The sequence below is a fragment of the Alligator sinensis genome, unplaced genomic scaffold (genome assembly GCF_000455745.1).
Source record: "Alligator sinensis unplaced genomic scaffold, ASM45574v1 scaffold161_1, whole genome shotgun sequence".
Lineage (NCBI taxonomy): Eukaryota > Metazoa > Chordata > Crocodylia > Alligatoridae > Alligator > Alligator sinensis.
In genome coordinates, this window is record NW_005841974.1 from 2,449,089 (window position 1) to 2,470,920 (window position 21,832).

At 47.4% G+C, this 21,832-nt stretch overlaps 2 protein-coding genes across 3 annotated transcripts in view; one reads left to right on the forward strand and one right to left on the reverse strand.

The window, feature by feature from the left end:
• Window positions 1–2,391: 2,391 nt before the first annotated feature.
• VAT1 (vesicle amine transport 1) lies at window positions 2,392–16,309 on the forward strand. Its single transcript, XM_006020938.3, has 6 exons — window positions 2,392–2,429; window positions 4,422–4,629; window positions 5,175–5,345; window positions 5,464–5,553; window positions 6,651–6,892; window positions 11,523–16,309. Exons 1-6 carry the CDS (start codon window positions 2,409–2,411, stop codon window positions 11,622–11,624), a joined length of 834 nt encoding a protein of 277 aa, XP_006021000.1. The 5' UTR covers window positions 2,392–2,408; the 3' UTR covers window positions 11,625–16,309.
• A 2,135-nt stretch (window positions 16,310–18,444) lies between these two features.
• Window positions 18,445–21,832, reverse strand: part of LOC102369289 — a 12,685-nt gene continuing 9,297 nt past the window's right edge. For both annotated transcript variants that reach the window (XM_006020975.3, XM_025200766.1), the window contains exons 5-6: window positions 19,768–19,976; window positions 18,445–19,202 (exon numbers count right to left, since the gene is read on the reverse strand). In XM_006020975.3, coding sequence (XP_006021037.2) covers window positions 19,133–19,202; window positions 19,768–19,976 — 279 coding nt within the window. In that variant the 3' untranslated portion in view covers window positions 18,445–19,132. The remainder of the gene's footprint in view (window positions 19,203–19,767; window positions 19,977–21,832) is intronic.

Here is a 21,832-nt window from a genome sequence, read left to right on the forward strand (position 1 = left end):
TGCGGGGGGGCCTTGATCTGCTCCCCACGCCCCTCCCTTCCACCACAGACTTACCAGCTGCATGCAGCTCTCCATGCTGCCGGCTGTACTTTTCACTGCCTACGTGCTGTGCTGCGGTTGTGCACATGCACGGGCTGTTTATCGACCAAATTATCGGCCACATCAGGCCGTTTTCTGATACAGACGATTTTCTTTATATTGGTGCCAATCTAATATCAGACCAATGTATCGGTGCACCTCTAGTTACTGCCCTCCTTACTGGTACACACTGTTGTGTTAGTAACTCATGTAGGGCTGATGAAATGTGGTGCATCAAGCACTACGTACACAACACAACTGCTGAGGAAGGATTGTCAGCTGAGCAGGTTGCTGTAGCAGAATATATTGGTTTTACATCCTAGAAATTCTTGGAAATAAATAACGTATTACCTCACATAGTGTCTGGCACATCTCTGGGGTACTTTAAGTGCTCAGTTCTTCTCCTAGTTTAATAACAGTAAATAAATAAATAAAATAAAAAAAATTAAAGTCTCGTAAGGCTGAGGCAGTATGGATGTCCCAGCAGAAAGAGTCCTTACACACAAGAACAAATGGTGAGAACTGTATGATGTACATAAAAATTGTTTATATATGCTGGAGAAGAGTTTTGTGCCGAAGGACAAGGATGCAGATCAGTAGTAACACTTTTTTTCCTGCCATTGCAGCCAAATAAATACAGGATTTCCTGTCAACAGAGGAAGATTGTGTTTTCTTTTAGTATGAAAGGTGCAGGGCCTAGGGGCAGTGGATGCTTCAGGAACAAGCAGTTCCAGTGAGATCTGTTTAAAACACAGTTCAAGCACCCTCCAGGATTCAGAGGGGAGGCTATTGATTGCTTATTAGAAATGTTCAGTACACCTTATTTTAAAGGGAGAATCTCTTCATGAGCCTCATGATTGGGAGATCAGCTGATGAGGCCCTGTTTCTAAGAGCAGCAAAGCTGTTAGCCTGCATGAACAGGAAATAGCATTTAAAATGTTTTAGCTGGCCTGATCCTACTGTATGAAAGAGTTCTGCAATGTTTGAAAATCCTAGAGTCAAGTGAGAGTTTTTTGCTGGATAGATGGAGTCTTTGGGGATATGATATCAGATAAAAGTTAGCAGGGTACATGCTGCCACCCCCCCCCCAATCAAAGCACTCTTTCTGAAGGCTCTTTGTAACAACATTAAGTGTGTAAGGAAACTAGAGCAGACATTCTGGATGCTGTTTGCCAGCTCTCAGATAGACAAGGTGCTAAAGGAATTATAACAGGTGAGTCCCTCTGTCTTGTTTAGGGCAGTCCTACATGATTTCTGGCATTGCCCTGTAGATTGCTGTTTGTGGGACTGAAATGTTCCCTTTGTTCTATTAAGTTTGCTAAAGCTTTGGTAGGACAAATGAGAAGGATTCCGTTATGTTGTCTCCTCCCCCCCGGCAAAAACATTTTGGTTTGCTCAAGTGTAAATGCCAAACCTACACAGCTATGAGGCTTTCCGCTGCCTTAGCTCTGCACTTCTCTGCTGGCTGATGCATTGCTACCTGGTATTCTGCTGGTGTCCCTCCCTTTGCACTTTAAACAGATGCTTCTTGGCTGGTAGGATGAGTAGTTCAAAGAGGATGCTGAAGTCTGGGTGTGTGTCTTTGGGTTTCACGTATATTGAAGTAAACTGAAATTTGGAAAAGGAACACATTTGAACTTCTTTGGGGGCATAAGAATTCTCATCTTGCACTCTTCCTAACTTATGAGTGAGGTCAAGAAATGGGGTGAGAGCACTGATGTCCTAGCCTCCAGCTGTTCAGAGGACAGTTAGATTTTGCTTTCTCTTTGTTCAGAGCATCTCCTGTGGGAGAACTTTCTCTTGGATTTACTATACCAATTGCTTCTTAATGCAACTGCTGCACTCTTAGGAAAGTCTTTCCACATGGAAGCGAATTGAAAAGAGTCCTAATGCCTGCATCTATGAGCCTTCGTTAGTAAAGGTTAGGTTCTCATAGCAGACAGAAATGTGCAGCTTGTAGAACTTGATGCAATTGCTATTCCATTGGTTTAAATGAATGTTGTCGCACCCCCTCTCCCCCACTTTGCTGCTAGGTCAGGGAGTCAGGCTGGTTTTGCCTTTGTCTTCCAGCCCTGATGTAAACTCTCTGAGGTCTGTTTCACCTGCAGCTACTTCTTGCTGTGATCCCATGGAATTAATGGATGAAGTAGGGTCAGACCACTTAACAAGCCTAGGAAACTTCTCTCCTATTGCAGTATTTTTAACCATTGTCTCACCTGGGGCTTTTTTCAAGAGCAAAAGTTCAAAGGGAAGGCCTGTAGTGTGAGAGAGAATCAGTTGTAGGCAGGCTTCTCTGCTGATCAAAAACCCTTCCAAAAGAGGAGGAACCCATGCAAGCTGCCCTCCCTCTGGTAAGCTAACTCATGTAATAAGCATCCTGCATCTCCTCCCACTTCAGAGTTCAGAGGAGTTGAGTTACTTCCCCAAAATCTTACAGCAGAAAAAATCTGAAGCATCAAATCTGGAACTGTTTGTCCAGTTACTGTTAAAGGACAATCCTCGAGTAGGATAAATTGATTTTTCAACTCTCCTGCTCCCTGAATTGAGGAACTCTCCCTACTTGGCCTCCTCTAGCCACAGTTTGGGATGAGTGTGGGCTCCGGTGACTAACTCCTTATTCTTTGGTTTGGATAAGGATGATCCTACCTCAGGCAGGGGCTTAGACTAGGTGACCTTTGGAGTTTCTTCCAGCCTACCTGGGTAGCAGTGGAGTGGTAGCAGGTTCTGGCTGGTGCTGCTGCATGGCTGGGGCTGGAGCAACCACATGATCCCGTACCCTGGACTGTAGTGGGGCCAGAGCTAGAGGGTAAGCAGCTGGTAGTGGGGAGGTTGGAAGGGGATAGATGCTAGGGGAGCGCTGTGGGGAGGCAGGCCAGAGGGGTGGTTTGTAGGGCTCGGGCTGCTTGGCTTCTCCCCCTCCTGCCACTGCTTTCCCTGCTGCAGCTGGGGGGAGGGGGGGGTGGCATGGATTTAAGGTATTTTCCACAGTATAGAATTATTGGAGGTTTATAACAACTTTTTAAAATATTTTTTTTTATCTGTGTACAGAATCTAATATTGGGGGATTGTCTTATTCACCTGTCTTGGATTCTGACAAACATAGGAGTCTTGGTACTTCATTGACAGTGTGCTACAGTCATGTTCCATAGCTCTGAGCCTTTTGCTAAAGGCTTTGAGGCAGTGTTGGCTTTATACACCTCCTCAAAGGCTGCTCACCAGCCGAACAGAGACGCGGATCATGTGCAAAGCAGATGATTATGGTGAACAGAGTGCTGGGTTTTTTTTGGGGTTTTGTGTTGTTTGTTTGTTTTTTTTCGGTTGCGCAAGATTTATCCAAAGACAGGTTCTGGCCTGATGAGATGGCTTCCCAAAGAGACTTGTACAATTCAGCCCTGCTGATCTGAGAGTTCACATAACTTCTGCAGTGCATTTTAGAAGCAAATTGCCTGGGGAGTGTTAACCAGTCCAGCTGACTCTGTCCAGTGATCTCTAAGCCCCAAGTGAAATTTGTCGTGGTTCACTTAGAAAAGCCTGATGCATAGCTTAACCTAAGCTCATGGGCTGTGTTGGAAGATTTCTGTTTCTTTTTGTCGGAGGGAGAAAAATGCTGGATATCCTGTTATGGTTTGAGAACTAGTGTTCTTGGTCTCCTACAGAACATGGTTCAGTCCCTGCCCTAAAGAACTTGCAGGTGGTGTACACACAGCTTCCCAGAGAGACTGGTCAGAAAATCTGCAGGGAGTCTGTGAGACAGTATTCTGATAAAGTAGAAAGCATGGCATCCTTCACTCAAATGCCCTGCAACATCTTTTGTAACTGAGATTAGTGGAATGATCTTGCCTTTGGTTTTCTGTGTTTAATCTACCAGATCTCCCAGTCCTGAGACACCAAAGCCTTGGTTAGACGAGGCATCTGTTAGAGGTTGTCTTGTAGCAAAGCAGATGTCCAGGGCCTAGAGGCATTCAAGGACCGCTCCATGGTCACTCATGGGGAATGCTCTTTTGTGCATGGTGGGGATTGGGTTTGGGGATTTTGAAGATGGCACATTGGAAGTAAACTCTAGAAGACTATCTAGTGCATTATGCAGGCCAGGTTTTGGGCAGTGAGTGCAAGGGAACATCATATATTAGTTCTGTGGTGGAAAAGAGTCCACAACTTTCCCAGCCAGAAGCCAAGAAGCTGTCCATTAAAGGCATATTCTACAAGTAATGTCGCATGTGTGCTTGGTGCACTAATAAATGCACTTAGGTGGCAGCAGCCAGGGGCACAGAAGATGTTGCGTGTCACCTTTTTTCTGCCAATCTGATGTGTGTCACTGACCCCCTTGATATCTTTTGCTTTAGGTTGGTGATAAGGTGATGGTGCTGGCCAGGGCAGGGCTCTGGCAGGAAGTAGTGACTGTACCTGCCAATCAAACTTTCCTGATGCCCGAGGGAATGAGCTTTGAGGAAGCAGCTGCCTTTCTAGTCAACTACATCACTGCATACATGATCCTCTTTGACTTTGGGAACCTGAGACCCAACCAGAGTGTCCTCATCCACATGGCTGCAGGTAAAGTGCTTCTCAGCAAGCTCCTGTGGTGTGTGGTATTCAGTGCCTTGGTAAGCTGATTTTTTGGAATGGCCAGTAAAACTATGGGGGGAGGGGAGTGGCAGAAGTGGCTGGGGTGTTTACAGATGTGAATGATAAGCTTCACATAAAGGCCTTGAAAGATCATTTATGTGGATGTGGGGTTTGGCAAAATGTCCTGCTGTGCCACCAGCAGGTGTTAACACCTGGTCTGATGTACAGCAGCAGTTGGATAATGCATGATGAAATTGTCTGGGCTGTGGGACATCTGGCAACTCCAGCCTGGGAAAGCAAGATAGCCTCGGCTCCACCTGACCAGGGGTTTTCCCCTTATTACTATACCTTGCTATTTAACATGGTGAGACCCAAGCAAGTCCTTCACTCCTGGATGATAGTTGGGAGTAGGAGGAGGTGGAGGGGGAAAGGTATTGATTCAAATGAAGACTGACTTGTATCTCCCAGTGCCTCAGATTTTCCTGATGGCTTACAAGCAGCTCAAGCTAATTCCCTTGGGTTTGCTGTTTCAGGTGGTGTGGGAACAGCAGCCATTCAGCTCTGCAAGACGGTGGAGAATGTTACCATATTTGGCACTGCATCAGCCTCCAAGCACGACTTCCTCAGAGAGAGTGGAGTTACTCACCCAATTGATTACAGGACAATGGATTATGTGGAGGAGGTCCGAAAAATATCTCCAAAAGGTAAAGAGCATGAGTTTGGGGAAGGCTGGCTGCAGTCTGTCACTTTCTCCTGTCCTGTGTTTTTTCTCTCAAGAAATGGAAGGGACCTCTGACTAGTCCTTGTGCAAATTCTCTTCAGGTGTCGACATTGTCTTGGACCCTCTGGGAGGATCAGATACTTCCAAAGCATTTAACCTCCTGAAACCAATGGGCAAGCTCATAACCTATGGTAAGTTGGAGGCTGGCTTCTGCTGAACTGCTGATGGGTAAGGCCAGGTTTTCTGAAGGAGTGGGATCATGTGATGGAGCAAGATGGTGCAGGTCTGCAGGTGAATTTTGGTCTACCATAGGGCCTTGAAGCAAGAGAACATTGAGAATACTGCTTACCACCTCTAAAGTTTCCTGTATCTGGAGTGCCTCATGCACTGCAAATCTAGATTCCTGGTGAGATCTAGGCAGCTTGCATATTGTCTCAACAGCTGTAGCCCTAGCTTCCTGTCCTGTTCCCATCACCAAGACACTGGGTCACTCACTTCATGCGTTGCCCTCCTTCCCTTTGCAAAGAGGGCTACCTCCCAGAAGGGAGGCATGCATGCAGGGTGAAGTAGAATGCTTCTTATACAGGATCTGCAGCATTATTCAGCCTGACTTTAATGTACAGCACTAATAGAGGCTCGCTTTTCTTCTGCAGGGTGTGTGGGTGATGAGGCTTGAAGCTACTAAATACTTATCTCTCCATTCCCCAGCAGTGAAACAGTGTGATTGTGTCCCCACAGACAAAGCAGTCTCACAGACCCCAATGCAATATGCAGGAATCTTGCATTGATATGCATTCCAGCCCCTGGAATTGGCCTCTTGCTGTGCAGCCTGTCTAGTTCTGTTGGCAGAATTAACCATTGCAGTGAACCATGCTTTAAATCACTGTTTGGCTTCCTTTCTGCCAGCATTGCTGGCTGTGATTTAACATCTGCAATACTTGATCTCCATCAGTCTCAAGCAGGCATGACACATAGCTTTGCCTGCCTGAAGCTGCCACCAAAGGGCGAATAGCTTCAGTTTGATACCTCCTGTGTGAAGAGGGCTAGGCAACAGCTCTAATCCTGGCTTTGCACTTTAATCATCTGTGGGCCAAAGTGAGTGCCTTTTTCTGTCTCCAGAACCCTGTTTGACACACACTGATGCTCAGTCACCCTCAGTTGTTGCTTGCTGTGCACATGGGTGTAACAACTCAGACAGTACTGACTGTTAGCCCAGGTGTGACACATACTTTGCACCACATATTAGCTTTCTGTCAGCTCTCACTGTGATGATATTCTTATCTTCTAGGGGTGGCAAACCTGCTCACTGGGCAGAGGAAGAACCTTATGGCCATGGCTAAAACCTGGTGGAACCAGTTCAGCATTAATGCCCTGCAGCTCCTGCACCATAACAAGGCTGTGTGTGGTTACCACTTGGGCTACATGGATGAAGAATCTGACCTCATTGCTGGTGTTGTAGCCAAGCTGGTTAGCCTGTACAACCAGGGCAAAATCAAACCCAAAATAGACTCTGTGTGGCCCTTTGAGCAGGTGAGTAGTCTGGAACAGGCTTGTGCTGCACACATAATGGGGAGTTGCAGTCCAGTCTGCTCATACTTGAAGCTAGGTTATGCAGAGCTGTGTTGTACTCTGGGATTTGTGATTCCTTTATTACAGTAGAGAGCCCAACAGATGACCTCCTATTGTGCAGGATGCTGTACCTAGCATATAGCAGGGGTGGGCAATTTTATTTGGGCTGGAGGACCACATAAGGAGTCTTGGTGAGCTGTTGAGGGCTGGGTGGGGGGGAGGAGCAGGGAAATGCCAGTTGATCTTATCAATCAGTGCCAGTTGATCTTATCAAACTGGGTGTCTGACGCTGCTCTGCTCTGCTCTACTGCAGCCAGGGCTGGGCAGACTCCTCCATTCCCTTCCCCCACCCCTTTTCCCCTTGTTTCCTGTGCAGTCCTGGCCTGCACAAGATGGGGTGCAGTGCAATGCACAGAGTAACCCACCCCACCTACTGTGATAAGTTGCTGCTGCAGCACCATGCCAGGGAAGTCTGGGGGGGTTGCCTTGGGCCACCCCACCCCCTGCAACCAACAAGGATTCATCTTCTGGTGGCGGCAGCAGCTTATCACAACAGGTGGGAGAGCTATTCAGTGCACTACATTGTGCCCGGTCCTATGCAGGCCTGGCTGCTGAGAGCCACGGTGCCAGGACTGTACAGCACCCATAAGAAGCTGGGGGGGTGGGGTAGGGGCTATGTGCTGCCCAGCCCTGGCTGTGGCAGAGTGGAGAGGCATGGGGTGCAGCCCTCCTCAGGCTACTGGCAGCAGCTGGCTGGCCACATATAGGCCACAGGCTGTATTTTGCCCACCTCTGGTGTAAGGCATTCCCTACCCCAAAACTTTATAATCTTGGGAGGTGCACTGAGAAGAGAGGCGAAGAGGATATATCCTGCATTTCGGATGGGGGCACAAGGCTCAGAAAGAGTAAGTGACTGATACAGGATCACATGGGGAATGTCAGAGCTTGGAATTTTAAACCCAGATTTCCTGCATCCTTGTTCAGTCCTTCAGTCAGCAGATCATCTCTTCTCGGCTTTCCCAAGCAGGGCTTTCATGTACAAGAAAACTGGGCTGATGTAGGACAGCCTAGTAAATGGAGCTGTGGTCTGGCCTGCTGGGTAAGCCATAAGAGCCCCTCTGTATTTGTGTCCCACTGAAATGGGGTTATTGATATTGGCCTCCCCTGCAAATCACTCTGAAACATGCAGGGCTTTAGTTGGGTCTGGCTCTGGCAGAAGTGTTCACTCCCTGATTTTTCTGCTTGATCTAATACTTCAAGCACTTAGGGGCAGGGAGTATGTATGACTTCGTGTGTGTGCATGTGCACATGCGCATGCATGCTAGGTCAAATACTGTAAACACAATAGAGCTCTGGCCCACTGAGCACTAGTGCAGTGCAGTTTAGCAATTGCTGTTACCCAAAAGACCTGGGACTCCCTCTCTGCTGCTGGCCTAAAAACAAGGTAAGAAGTGCAGCTGCAGCTCAGTTCTTCCCTGAAAGCTATGGCAGGGAAAAGAATGTATTTGTCTTCCCTCGCTGCTCTCGCATGTTCCTTACCCATCCTGCTGCTGACCCAGGGTTAGGGCTTAAATCAGTGCCCTGGAGACCGGAGAGAATTATCCCCCTGTTTCACTGGAGGAATTGGTGTTCAGTAATGCAACAGGAATGTGATTATCCCACTAGCTTTCCTCTGCAGTGGGCAAAGAGCTGGCAGCAAAAGCTTTTTGGTGGTCATGAAGCTCTGGGGGCATGGTAAGACCTGAATGAGGAGAGTGAAGTGTAATACCTTTCCAAGCAGAGCTCTCCTGGGGATGGGGCAGGGGTGAATCCTAGAGCCTTCTAGGGGCTGGGTAACAGTTATGGTGTCTGTGACCGACTTCCTGGAGGTCCTTATGTGGCACATCTGGACCTGCAGTTTGAGTGGGTGGGAATACTGCCTGCAACTGTGGCAGCATTGGAGAGCTTCATCCTCAGTGCCCCTGTAACATGCTGTGGGAGGCTTGCTGCTGTGCTGCAGGATTGCTGGAGTGGGAGCAGTGCAGCCTCACTGCAGGAGTGGACAGCAGTCTTGGGGAGGAGAGGCTGACTTCACTGAGCAGCTGCTGGCTCTGAACCCTCCTTAGTGTGCTTGGAGGGTGTGGAGCACAGGGTGTAACAGGCCTGTAGTCTTGGTGTCACGTAGATCCTCTGTGCAGGACTTCTCTGAGGGGGACACCAGTGTGCTTTTTTTGTCCCTTCCTCTTAGCTCTGCCTCTGCCAAGTTTCTCCAAAGCTGGTACTGGGAATCCTTTGAGTTCATCAGCTTGGGTGGGGGATGATCTTTGTGTGCAGTAGTAGGAATGTTTTTTTACAGCAGCATTCATCTGTCCATGGAAGACAAAGATGGAGCTAGGAAGAAAAGCATAGCTGGGGGAGGGGGGTTATGTGAAGAAGCTGCATATACTTGCTCTTGCTGTTCTGCATGGAGTTCTATAGCTGAGGTTCATGTAGGTCCTCATCCAGCTCTAGGCTGGGTGAGGAGCTTTGGGAGAACTGAGATAGCTGTAGGTCTGCCACAGCAAGTGCTGGTGGCAGGGAAGCTCTTCTGCAAGGACTTTAGTGTGGTCAACATACCTCTGCCTGAAATCAAGGTTTCTGAAGTTTTCTGGCTTCCAACCCTGTGTCAAGTGCTGCTGCTGGGTAGAAGCCCCTTCATCAAGTCTCTTCCTGGAGGACATACATGGTGGCTGGGGTGTAGCCAGCTGACTGCTCAGTGGCTGAGACTCCTAGATCTGTACAGGGAAGGCTGTCTGTTGGAGCTGGGGTCACTTGGTATGTTTTGCTGTGGTGGCTGTGCTGCTTTACAGGGGCCAGTGACACACTTGTCCATAGAACATGTAGTAATGCCCAAAAGTGAGACCAGCCTGTGAACCATAGCTGAATGCAGAACTCCTTTGGGTGGACTTTTAATCCTTTACCCCAAGTACCAGTTTTGGGGTGAGCATGTCTACAAAAAAGGCCAAAATACAGTTGTTCTTCTTGATGGGTCTCGGAGTAAGCCGGGCTCAAAGTACAAGTTTTGTAGAGGGGTTTTAAGAGTGCTGTGAGTGGGATCTTTGACAGCCAAGACCTCACTGCTCTGTCCCATGGGTATAGGAGTGAGCTTGCTGGATTCATTAAGCAGAATAGCAGGTTTTGGGGCATGGTGCAGAACGGCCTGTGGAGGAAGCAGCAGCTTTCTCTTGGCAATACTAGCTTGAAGCCCTTTAGCTATAGCCCAGTGCACTAACTCGCTTATTGGTGATTGTCGATAAATCTCTACTTGCTGTTCTGGCCTGCAGCCATTGTTAGAATCCTAGGGCCTCTTCTGTGTTCACCAATGTGTTTTGCTTTAGGGCTGTGTAGATAGAGGAGCCATCCCCGCTACATTCAGGCCTGACATAGTCTGAACATCATCTTCCCTGTCTACTTGTGGATGTTGCCTGGTCCCCATCCTAGGAGGGCTGGGAAGGGAGACATTTACCCAAAACTAAAGAGTCTGATTCACATGATGAGGTAGCTGGTGGCTTTGGTTTGAGAATTGTTCCGGTGGGGCTGTGGGGTGCATCCCAAGGCTGCAATGAACTAGGCTGCTCAGACAACTCCATTTTCTCAAGGAACACTTCTCCCATTTAATTGCAGTCTATTTCACTTTTGGCGAGAAGTCCTGTTTGTATTACAGCACTGATCTTCTGCTGGTTATTAGCTCATAACACAAAGGTGCTTTATTAGCTAAAGATGGCATCTATAATGACTTCAACAAACCGGATATTTGCTTGCTAATAAGAGTGTATAGCCTAGTGCAGGAGTGGGCAGAATCTCTAACCTGTGGTCCCACTGACCCCAGGTACACAATGGGGTGAGAGCAGCCTGGCAGCCACACTGCTTCCCAGAAACCCCTTTAGCGGTGGCTCGCTCTGCCCAGCTGCTGCTGCCAGTGTCTCCATTGCCAGACCCAACCTGGCTGCCTGGGCAACCCTGGCCCATCTGCCCTGCACCCAGTGCTGAATGGAGCACGTGGGCTAGTGGGGTCTCCATGGAAACCAACCCAGGACCCCTGTAGGTAGAGCGTACTTAGCCAGGCAGATGGGATGGGGCCCTGGATGCATGAGGAGCGGAGGCTGTGGCTGGGCCCTGGCTCTGTGCTGTCACCACCTGGTGATCCCAGCTTTGCCTGTCTGTCCTGCATCCAGATGCCGATCCCCACATGCCCACAGTTTTCGTGCAACAACCTCGATACAACTTGTTATGGCTTGTCCAGAAACCCCTAGTGGTGCTGTTAGTAACTGATTGGAACAATACTGCGACATCCTTCAGCATGGTGTTCAGTGCACTCAGCCCTTGGCTGCATGCTCTTTGGAGGCAGTCTGGGGTGGCTGCCTTGGCTTGCACCATTCCATACCCCTGGCCATGTATACACAAAATGTGCCACTTCACTGCATGGCTGCTCCTCTTCTCATTTATGCCTGGGTTAGAAGGGGGCCAGGAAGTGTTATCGATACAGCTGTGCTCCATTAGAGGGACTGGAGAAGAAGGTTGTGTCTTCAAAGTCAGGTTTGGGTCTCTTATGCTGTCTCCCCTTTATCCTTAGGTGGCAGATGCCATGAGGCAGATGCAGGAGAAGAAGAATATTGGGAAAGTTGTCCTAGTTCCTGAAGCGCTGAAGGAGGAATCCAAGAAAGAAGAAAACTAAAACCAAGAGGCCTGTCTGCAGGTTGTGAACTTGTGGTTTAACTCCCTGGCCCTCCTGGGACCTGGGAATGGACAGATCAGTTGCTGCCATCTTCACCATTTAGTCTTGAACTGTGTGCACTTGTCATTGCCAACCTCTCCCCAGGTGTGACAGTAATATTAGAGCCCATGTCCCTCTCCAGCCTTCTGCTTGAATGCCTGCTCTCACCTGCAGTTTCTGATTGTTAGTTTCTTTCCCAAATTCCAGACAAAATTATTTTCCTTTGGCAATACCTCTCTGGCCTCCAGGCAGTCGGTGACTAACGGTTGCATAGTATGTCACTGTAAAGCGTAAATGCAAATTGTTATAGCAACCATTGACTGTCTCCATAGAAACTGAGCCCTTGCTGGAGCTTTCACCCTGCTGCCTCCAAGAGGCATGTTTGACTGATGAATGTGCCAAATTGTAGGTGCTTTTTAATGAAATTGCTAGAGGAAAATTGCCTCGGCTCTTGCATTATTCTGATACTGGTTATTTCTTTAGTTACACTTGCCATGAGACACTTGCCTGTCTTTGCCCCCTTTTTCCTAGGCCTTTAAAGCTAGTGATTTTAAAAGACACATCAGGCTATTTTGCTAAAAGGCCTAGCATCTCCATTCTGGTCACGCTAGTTTAATTTGCAGCTCCTTCTCTTTGCAGGCTGCCTGTAACCTGAGGAGAAGTTGGCCTGGTGCTTCGTGAATACTAAAGAGACATTGCGGTTAAACTATTTGATCTTGTCCATTTTCTGATCCCAACAGTTAGGGAAGGTCTAAACCAATTCTATGCTAAAATCTGGGTTTGGAGACCATAAGGACTCAACTGTCTCTCAGAAATGACTGGAACAATTCATGTTGGCTCTGTGTGCTTTATTAATGTTGGACTCTGAATTGATAACCTTCAGGCTAAGTTTCACCCTTGTGTTTGTAATTGCCAAGGGCTGCAGTGTGAAAACAAATGTCTGCAAGATGAGGCAGAATAAGCCTCTGTTTACCCTTGCTTCTGTTTTGTGTGTGCTGCATGCTGGTGGGAGGGGGACATGGTTGCCCTGGAAGTGAGCAAACCAACAGAAACCAATAACCTATCTCTCAACATGTGCCAGAAATGTGGGGCTGGTGCTCTGCACACTGGTTCATCTCCAGAGCCAGTGTGCTTGTTGAATGAGCTGTACAGTGTTGACAGTTGACTGTCTAGGTTCAGATCTCAAAACTGCTTGCCCAGGGACTCTTCCTTAATTAATCCTGGCTTTTGGCTTGTGCTTACCCATCCACTTTGAATTGGCTCCTCAGATCTCCATTAGTATCAGACCAGCCCTTGAGTCTTTCCTTTTCCAACTTCTGGACTTCATGGAAGGATAGTGCTGAAGTTTGTCTTGCCCACTCAAACCATAAAGTGCCAGTCCTTTTCAGGGTACTCGTAGCACCTAGACTTTGGAAGCTGTCCAGGATGTCTCTTTCCCCAGGATAAAACCACAGGCTTCCACACCCGAGCAAGCAGAGACCCCTGAAAGTAGGGACAGTTCAGTCTGTGAACATTTAGCAGAAGCTTAGCCTTGTACATTCTGCTCTGGCTAGTGCTGCCTCCAGCGCTCTGCTGGTCCTCCTGCCTCAGTCACTATTTCCAGCACTTAGTGCTTGTGTTGCTGTTTGCACTTGCTTTAGCAGTTTGGTTTTTGTCTTAGTTGGTTGTGGATGTGCAGGAGTTCAGGCTTTGTGTGTATTTTGGATCTGACAAGGACAATGTGAAGCAACAAAAAATATCCCACCTTTAAAGAGCTCTGGAGTTGAACATCCAGACACAGGGGCTTATTGCTTAGTCCCAGTTAGCTGAACTGCTCAAAAAAGATGGTACGGCAGAAGCAAACTGCAGCTCTTAACAAAAAAAAAAAAAAGATTTTTTTGGGTCTAGCAGCAGCACAAGGATTGTATTGTACAAGTAACAAAGGGACTTCTTCTATCAGCTACGTGCTCCTCAGGACGATGGTGGTGGTTCACAACACATTGGTCTTTGCAGCTCTTATTTTGCATGCCTAAATTCAGCTCCCAGCTCTGTTGGCTCCTAGGGCTGCCATAGGCTTGGGACCCAGAAGGATTTGCTCTGGTTAAATGGTTTCAAGTATTAAATAGTGCATTCTGGTTTGAACCTCCTAAAAAGAGAACTATTTGGGGCTCAGCCTGGCTCCTGTTTCATTCCTTGTGCTCTGGATTTGTGCTTACTCAATGGGTGTGATGTAATGGAATTTGCAAGCACAATTTCCACCCTCTTCTCCCCAACCATTCATTAATCTAAACTCTTCCTGCTGCATTTTCCCAGCTGATCAGTTTAATTTTCCCTTTTGTCGCATGCAGTTTTTTTACCGTACCCTTCTGAAACTATTCAAATAGTTGTTAGTCGTAAAAAGGAAGGCTCACACTTGCTCCAGCATCCTGGCTCCTGAGACAAAGGTAGTTGGTCCAAGCTGCACACTGAGCTGCAAAGCTTCAGGTTCTCCACGTTCTTTAAAAGGGGAAATCTCTCAACCTCTTTTTTTTTTTTTATAGTAAGTTTTCGGTTTTGGGGGCTCTACCCTAGCAACAAAGAGCACACCCCGTGCCTTACTCCGGATGGCCTCTGAGGTGGCACTGAAAGGCTTCTGTAGTTTAGTCCCTCTTTTCTGATGCCATGTGAAGGAAGAAAATGGGAATCTGGTATCTTCCTGTACGACAACTGATGTATGCTGCATCACGACACACCACAGAAAACAGTATATCAGTGCCTTTTCTAGACAACTTGTAAGGACTAGCAAGTCACTGATGCCTTTGCCATACAGGCCTCTCAAAATATTGCCAAAAATCTATTATGATTCATCATAGCTATGTTTTATGGTATACAAGTGACATGGTCCTACTTAATCTCTGACCCGATGCTCCTTGTATGTGTGTTACAGAACTTCTGTGCAGATTTCTGGAGGTTTGTGCTCCTACAATCCAGTGGAGTTTAGCATAAGTCAGATGCCTCACTCCAAATTGTCTGCCTCTGGCCAAAGGTGACGTTGGCCTGCTTGTACATGTTGGTGTAGTAGATTTCCAAAGTTCATTCTGCTTATAGGGTATTGGTAGCAGTAAGATCTCCTGGGGTGGAGGGCAGAAGGGTGCTTGCCACCACTACAGTGGCTCTCTGGAAACTATCAGGGCTTTCTTGATTTTTAATGTAGTTGCTAGTGACTTTTCTACTTATAAACGTCTGAAGCCCTTTATACAGTGCGATTTCTGAATACTTCTGAGTGGATAAGGTATTTTGTGATAGTTTAGCACTGATTTGTTTTCTGCCCCTCAGTAGCTACAGTATTTTCTACAGAAAACTAAGATTAAATCTAACTTTGCTCTACACTGCCTCACTGACTAATGCTCTGTCTTAGATTTTACAGTAGACTTACTTACTCTTGAGTTTTATGGAAAAATATTCTGTGGGCCAATAAGTATAAAAACCCACTTTAAACCAACCTTGTTAACAGTGTCTTAACTTGCTAAAGTTAACAGCAGGTTGTTACATCAAGGACCAAAGCAAAACATCATTCTGTTCCAAAGTGTTGGATTAGAATGAAGCTTGCTTAATGGTTCAGGGCAAACTTGTACCATCTAGCAAAGAGATGATCGCTATGTTTCCTCTTAAATTGTGTCACTTGAGAATAGCAGCAATGCCGATTTTTAATGTTTATTTTTTTTCTAATTGATCACTTGTGCCATACGGAGGAGAATGACTGTGAGGAGTGAAAGGTCTGAGCAGTGGAGCTGTGCAAGCACTAGTTAAATCTTCCCTGCTCCCTACACTCTACCCTGCTGTAGCTTAGGGTGTGTGCTGCATGTGGTGTACATTAAGTTGCTAAATCCAATGGTAATTCTCTAATTGTGTGACCAGAACATCACTGCTCTGTCTGAAACCAAAACTGCCAGTCTGGGACGGTAACCTTAGACGCACGTTGACTTTCTTTGCCATCACCAGGCAGCTTTAAACAAGTTTTTTGCTGCTTAATTTCTTTATACCAATCATTCATATTCCATGGGGGAGAAGGGAGCAGAAAAAAGCTACTTTTGACTTGCACAGAGACCTGTAGCCACAGCTAAGAAAGAGGATGCTTTTGAGATGGGGTAAGTGCTCTTCAGACACAAGGGAGAAGAGTTTAGCTGCATATTTAGTTCAGACCTGCTGTCTGAGGTAGTAAGAGACCAGTGAGGGGCAAAAAGTGTTGTGGGCATTAGGCTTTAATGCAATGAACTGGCCTGCCTGCAGCTCCTATCATAGGTGTGAAACCACTACTGTTGCTAAATGGAGTCTTTGGCGCCCAAAGCACTGGTGATGGCAAAGGGTGACTGGCAGATAGCATATGAGCACGGTAAAACGTGTTAAGACTTTTTGGCCTCTAATGACACATGGTGTGGTCTGTGCCGTCCAAGTCCTGTTGATTTGCGGATATGTGATACGAGTGGCTCTCGTCCTACAGACACTTCAAAGTCTCTCTTTGGTGTTTTGAAAAACTATATTCCGCTTTGTGCGTGTAACCAAGTTGAACAGAAAGCGATTTGTGCCAATGCTGTTTACATGACTACAACATGTAATGCTCCTCTGCCTAATGTTACCACATGCCTTATGTGTTTCAAATGTTAATTAAAAGCATAACAAAATCCTTCCAGGCCTGCTGCTGTCATCTATGGTAAAAATGTTTGTGCTAAAGATCCTTAACATATGCTTGAGCCCCCAGCCAGCCTCTTTTATTTTTGCCCATGGCCCATCACAGCAAGCCACACGTGCCTCCCCTTCCCCATCTCCACCCCAAGCCTGTATGGCTCAATGGCCTAAGCCCTCCTCCCATTTGAGGGGATTAGATTATTCAAAATCTTAAATTCTTACCAGTTGAAGTCAATGCAAATCGATAAAAATGGAATATGCTTGAGACCCCAGCCAGCCTCTTTTATTTTTGCCCATGGCCCATCACAGCAAGCCACACGTGCCTCCCCTTCCCCATCTCCACCCCAAGCCTGTATGGCTCAATGGCCTAAGCCCTCCTCCCATTTGAGGGGATTAGATTATTCAAAATCTTAAATTCTTACCAGTTGAAGTCAATGCAAATCGATAAAAATGGGGAGGGGAGCTGAGATTTATAGAAGACAAGATGCAAGACCTAACCTGTGCTTCAGTCACTGACTGTCATTTGCCAGGCTTTAAACTTTCTTCTAAAGTCTTGCATTCACTGACAACTACTGTACCCTGAAGACTCTCAGTACCTGAGGCTGTTGGCAAAAAAGTTGCTTTGAAAAACACCAATCCAGTTTAGGAAATGCTCATCCAGTTATGGCCCCTCATTGCTTTGCAAAACTCAGACCAAGTCTTGTATTGGGTTGCTGGTCTGTCCTCGCTGGATAGGTAGCTAGTGGGAATATGGTTTATAAAAGGCCCCAAGTCTGGCATTATTCCCATATTGCTTTTTATGACCTTTCTCAGTGCTCTGTCAGACTCCTCAGGAGTAGGCTTAGGCAGGGTGAGGGCTCATTGCAGCCCTGACCTTATAGAGGGTGCTGGCATTGTGAAGCACTACCTTGTGCTGTGAGTGTCCAGTAGATTTGGAAGTGGTCCTTCCCCTGAGGAGCCACTCCTGTTGGCAGAGCAGTGACTATCACAGCAGAAAAAGGGATGATGACTTGCAGCAATCTAGTAAAACAAGCAGCTTGGGTGAACATTGGACATTAAGCAATGGAGTAAACAAAAAAACCCAAGGGCTGCTCCTTTAGCTTGAACCCAGCACTGTCTCTGCAATTATGGCCAAGGGTACTGGCAAACTTGAATTTCTCTTTAGATCTTTAAAAATTCCACACCTTGGTGCTGAGTATGAAACATCTTGCAAAAGGGACAGAAGTCTGCTGGACATAGGAGATGAGCCAAGCCAAGAAGTTGGCTGAAGTGGGGTAGTGATGCCTTGCTAATCTTTTTTTATTCTAACAAGTCATTTTAGAGCAGTTTACTATATTTTTTTTGAGGGCATAAACTATGCTTTTCCTCCACAAAACTAGAATAATTGTAATAAAATTTAATACAAATTTAAGTTTTTTGGTTCTTTTTCCCCCCGTGACTTTAACTGTTGGGTGAAGGAGGAGGAATGCACTTCATAAGCTAGAAAATAAGGTAACACTCACTGAAGTTTCACACTGGTGCTAGAGCCCAGAAGCAAGAAAGGAGCCCTGCACTGGGAGTAAAAGGAAACCTTACTCTGTGGCTTCATCCACTTGAACCCAGCGGTTCTCAACTTGTTTGGACACATCTTTGAGAGTGCCAGCTCTTAGCCTTTTTTTTTTTTTTTTTTTTTCCTACAGGAAAATTAATAAATTGTTTTTTCCTCAGTTTTTTGCAACAGAAGGCCACAACTATGGATTTCTGTTTGAAATCTCTGGGTTTATCTTGTGAATCTTGTTTTTCAAGCCTAATCATCCTAACATTGCATCACACCCTGTGGTACCCTTGAAAGGATTGAGGCATCCTAGGGTGCGTTCACACCCTGGTTGAGAAGAACTAAAATGATCTTAGCTGTTCTGTAAGGGTTAAGGTCTGCCCTGCCCCTAGCCTTTTACAGTTCAGCCTTTAACTGTCAGCACATTCTCTTGACACCCTGCAGTGAGAAGACCCAGGCCCTGTATATAGCCTGCTAGGTCCTTCCTAACCTGGAAGTAGTGGCCTCTAGTCCTTGTATTACAACAGCTCGTTGCAACCCAACTAGAGATGCAGACACTTGAGTTCTCCCAAGTCCAAGACGCAAACAACTAGAACCAACAAGGAAAGGAATAAGCCATGTTTGTTTGTAATACAACTGCCAGTGTCAGGGATCCTGGTCCTATGGAGACAGCTGTCTGTGGACCATGCCTCTGCAGAGTCCAGGGCTTGCTGCTGTCCCTGGCATTGGAGAGGGACAGGGAGCTCAGGTCATGTTTGTTCAAGGAAAGGTCAGCCCAAGTTTACAGGTAAGGTGCATGACAGTACTGCACTGCTTCAGGGCCTTGGTACTGTCTGACTATTCCAGCCAGCTGGAACCCAACTTTGCTGGCCAGACAGGGCAAATGCAGTTCTGCATTTCATCTTAAAAAGATGAGCAGAGCAGGTAGGTGAATGCTTGCCCATCCCTTGCTGCAGTCAGGTCTTTGTATCCAGCTGGGCCTACTACTGGAGTTCTGGAAACTGAGGATAGCTTCAGATTTTGTGGTGCTGACAAAACCAGCTTTATGAGCCTGGCTACTATTTGACTGCTTAACGTAAGAAGTCTAGGTGGCAGCTAGAGCTGCAAGCTGCATTGGTTTCCATCCAGCAATAATGAGGGGACTGCAGAGCTGGGAATTAACCTTGGGATCGGGGTTGCTGGCTGCTGTAAGGTGTAGGTGCAAGAGAAAGCTTGGGTAGGGCCCAGAGCTTTTGGTACGCAGAGATGTTCCAGCTGGGTAAGGAGGATGTGGAGCTTAGCGTGGAGAGCTTCACTCAATGCCCAAATTCTTCAGCACCCTGCAGACCTCCTTGAGGTACTGGGAATCTGGGTAGCCATTCCTGCAGAGGAAAGAGCAGGTGGGGTGAGACAGTGCCAACTGTGAATAGTAAGAGCACATCCTGTATACCAACTTTCCTAGCCCACCTCCTATACCCTACGATTTTAAGGAGGGAGGCAGAACATAACAGCTTTTCCCTGGCTGCAGCCCTCACAGTGGAGCATGAGACCAGCAACAGAGCTATAGTAGTTGCCACTTACTACCTCACACCTTGCTGAAAGGAGAGGTGTAAAATGGGGGGGGGCATTAGGGAGGGTGAATTGGCGTTCAAAGAAGGCCCTGCCTGCTCTTGCTCAGTAAGGACTAACCAGACAAACCTGTTGCTGCAACAGCTCCCACTGAAGAAAGAGGGCTGTCCTGGGTCAGGTTGAGATTTCCTGTGGTACTGAGCTATACTGCTGTATGGGGGTGGGGTACTAATTCCTTCTTGTAAGCCTGCCTGCCTGCTACAGGTGGTGTAACTGTAATAGGTGCCTGGATGAACCCCAGCACCCAGGTCTGTTGGGTGGAGTACCACTCTCCTTCAAAAGGCAGCCACAGCTGTGAGCCCCATTGTCAGAAAGTACCTGGGTTTGCCCCCTTCCAAGGAGGTCTTGTGAGGAATGGGGCCCCATGTCACTTTCTCTTCCTTGCCATCAGATCTGATCTGGAATGTCAGCCCGTGCTCAAATGCCTTCTTCAGCAGCTGCGCTGTCTTCTTCCCCTCCCGGTTGTCAGGCAGAAAGGCGAGGAAGTGCCCCCCCTTATACGGCCTCCCTGGCCGGGGGTCTTTGGCCTTTAAACAGTAGAGGGGAGGGAAGCTTTTTTGAAGTAATGACTTAGATCGGGTCAGCAACCCCTGGATATGTGCCAAGCATGGCACGCAAGGCCATTTGCTCGGCACACCACCATAGGCCTGGGCTCTAGGCAGCTGCTGCCAGCCATGAAGCCCAGGCTGCTCCCAGCAGGCAGCTGGATGGCTGCAAGCCCTGTCGTGGTTAGCAGCAGCTACCCAGAGCCTGGGCTGGCTGCAAATGGGAGGCTGCAAACATCTGCTCCAGGCTCTGGCATTAGCTCTATACTGGTGGGTTCATGTGTGCCTTGAAGCGGACTTTGTCCAGTGGCCCAGGAGCCCAGCTCCATGTGCCCGCACATCTGGTTCTGTGCATTTGTCTGCCTCTGTCTGGTCCTGTGTGTGCGCACACGTGTCTGGTCCTGGATGTGTGTGTGCGTGTGTCTGTGCTGGGTGTGTTCTGGTTCTGTGTTTGTGCACGTGGTTCTCTGTGCACGTGTGTCTGGTTCTCTCTCTGCTCTCTTTTTTTTCTTTCTCTCTCTCATCTCTTTTTTCTCTCTCATTGCAACATGCTCAACAAAAAAGGAATACACAACAACAAAGGCAACGTTTATGATTATTACATATACTACTATGCAGTGCATCCTGCCACATACACCCTGCCCCCCTCCCACATTTTGTTTTTCTGGCATGCTGGCACTCTAGCACCTTCCAAGGTAGACATTGTGGTTTTTTCAGCACTCTGGCCAAAAAGTGTTGCCTACCCCAACCTAGAAGGTACTGTGGTGGCGAGATGGGCTGTGGGTTAACATTCCCCCTGGAGCAAAGAGGAAGCTTGCAGGAGCTTTTCAGAAGCACTGTATTGCTTTGCTCCCCACTGGACCTATAGGAGGTGCTCCTATCTGGTCCCCTCTGCCCTGCAAAATGGTGACAAGGGAGAGGACAAGTAGCTGGTACTGCTGCATATACAACAACCCACCTGGTTGATCATGTCTACACCAGCTCACCCCTGGGGAAGAACAGTCTGCCCTGAGTGAGGGGGAGGAAGAGGGGAAGGGCTCCTTCACCCCAGTGCTGGTGAAAAAGCAAGCACTGACCTGGGCCTGGGATAGGTGAGTGCTTGGAAGAGACGGCTCCTGAGCACACTTGGCAAGAGTCCAGCAGAGGCTCAGGAAGAGTCCCTACTGGTGTGGGGGTGGGAGTGAGGGCAGGGGTGCTGCATGCCCTTCCTACTGCTAGTAATGAATCTTGAGAGAGGACATGCCAATGTAATGTGGTCTCCAGTGTCCCCTGTCCCTTGCACTGACAGACAGTTGATGCTGCATATGGAGCCACTAAACTCTGTGCACTCATGGGGTGCGCAAGGGGCCAGGACTGGGCAGGATGTGCCAGCTTTGACTTCCTAGCCGTAGCCCTGCCTGACAACTGTGCTAAGGGACCAAGGGTGTGGCGGGGGGGGAGTTACAGTACAGCCATGCAACTACTTGTCCAAACAGCAGCACTACGCTGCCTCCTCCTCAGGAGGAGCCTGCTGGCTCTGTCTGTTTATACAGAGGCAATGTTTTTGGCTGGAGTGCTGAAAAAACTGCAATGTCCACCTTTTAAGGTGTCAGAGTGCCAGCAGGCCAGAAAAACAAAACTAGGGCAGGGGGTACATGGCAGGACACTGCATATTAATATAGTTAATAATAATACATGTTGCTTTTTTCTTTTTCTTTTTTACAGTAAACACCAGGTTTTCTACAAATTCTAAACCTGGTGACAATAAATAAAACTTCATGTACTGTCTTTGTTGTTGTGTATTCTTTTTTTGTTAAGTATGTTTTTGATATGAGAAAGAAAAGAGAAAGAAAGAGGGA

Bases quoted from the DNA above. Each gene is read 5' to 3' on its own strand.
- VAT1 (XM_006020938.3), top strand. From the start codon at position 2,409: ATGCAAGCTGCCCTCCCTCTG. The intron at 5,554-6,650 runs GTAAGTTGGAGG...CTTATCTTCTAG, and splicing joins GGGCAAGCTCATAACCTATG to GGGTGGCAAACCTGCTCACT. The intron at 6,893-11,522 runs GTGAGTAGTCTG...CTTTATCCTTAG, and splicing joins CTGTGTGGCCCTTTGAGCAG to GTGGCAGATGCCATGAGGCA.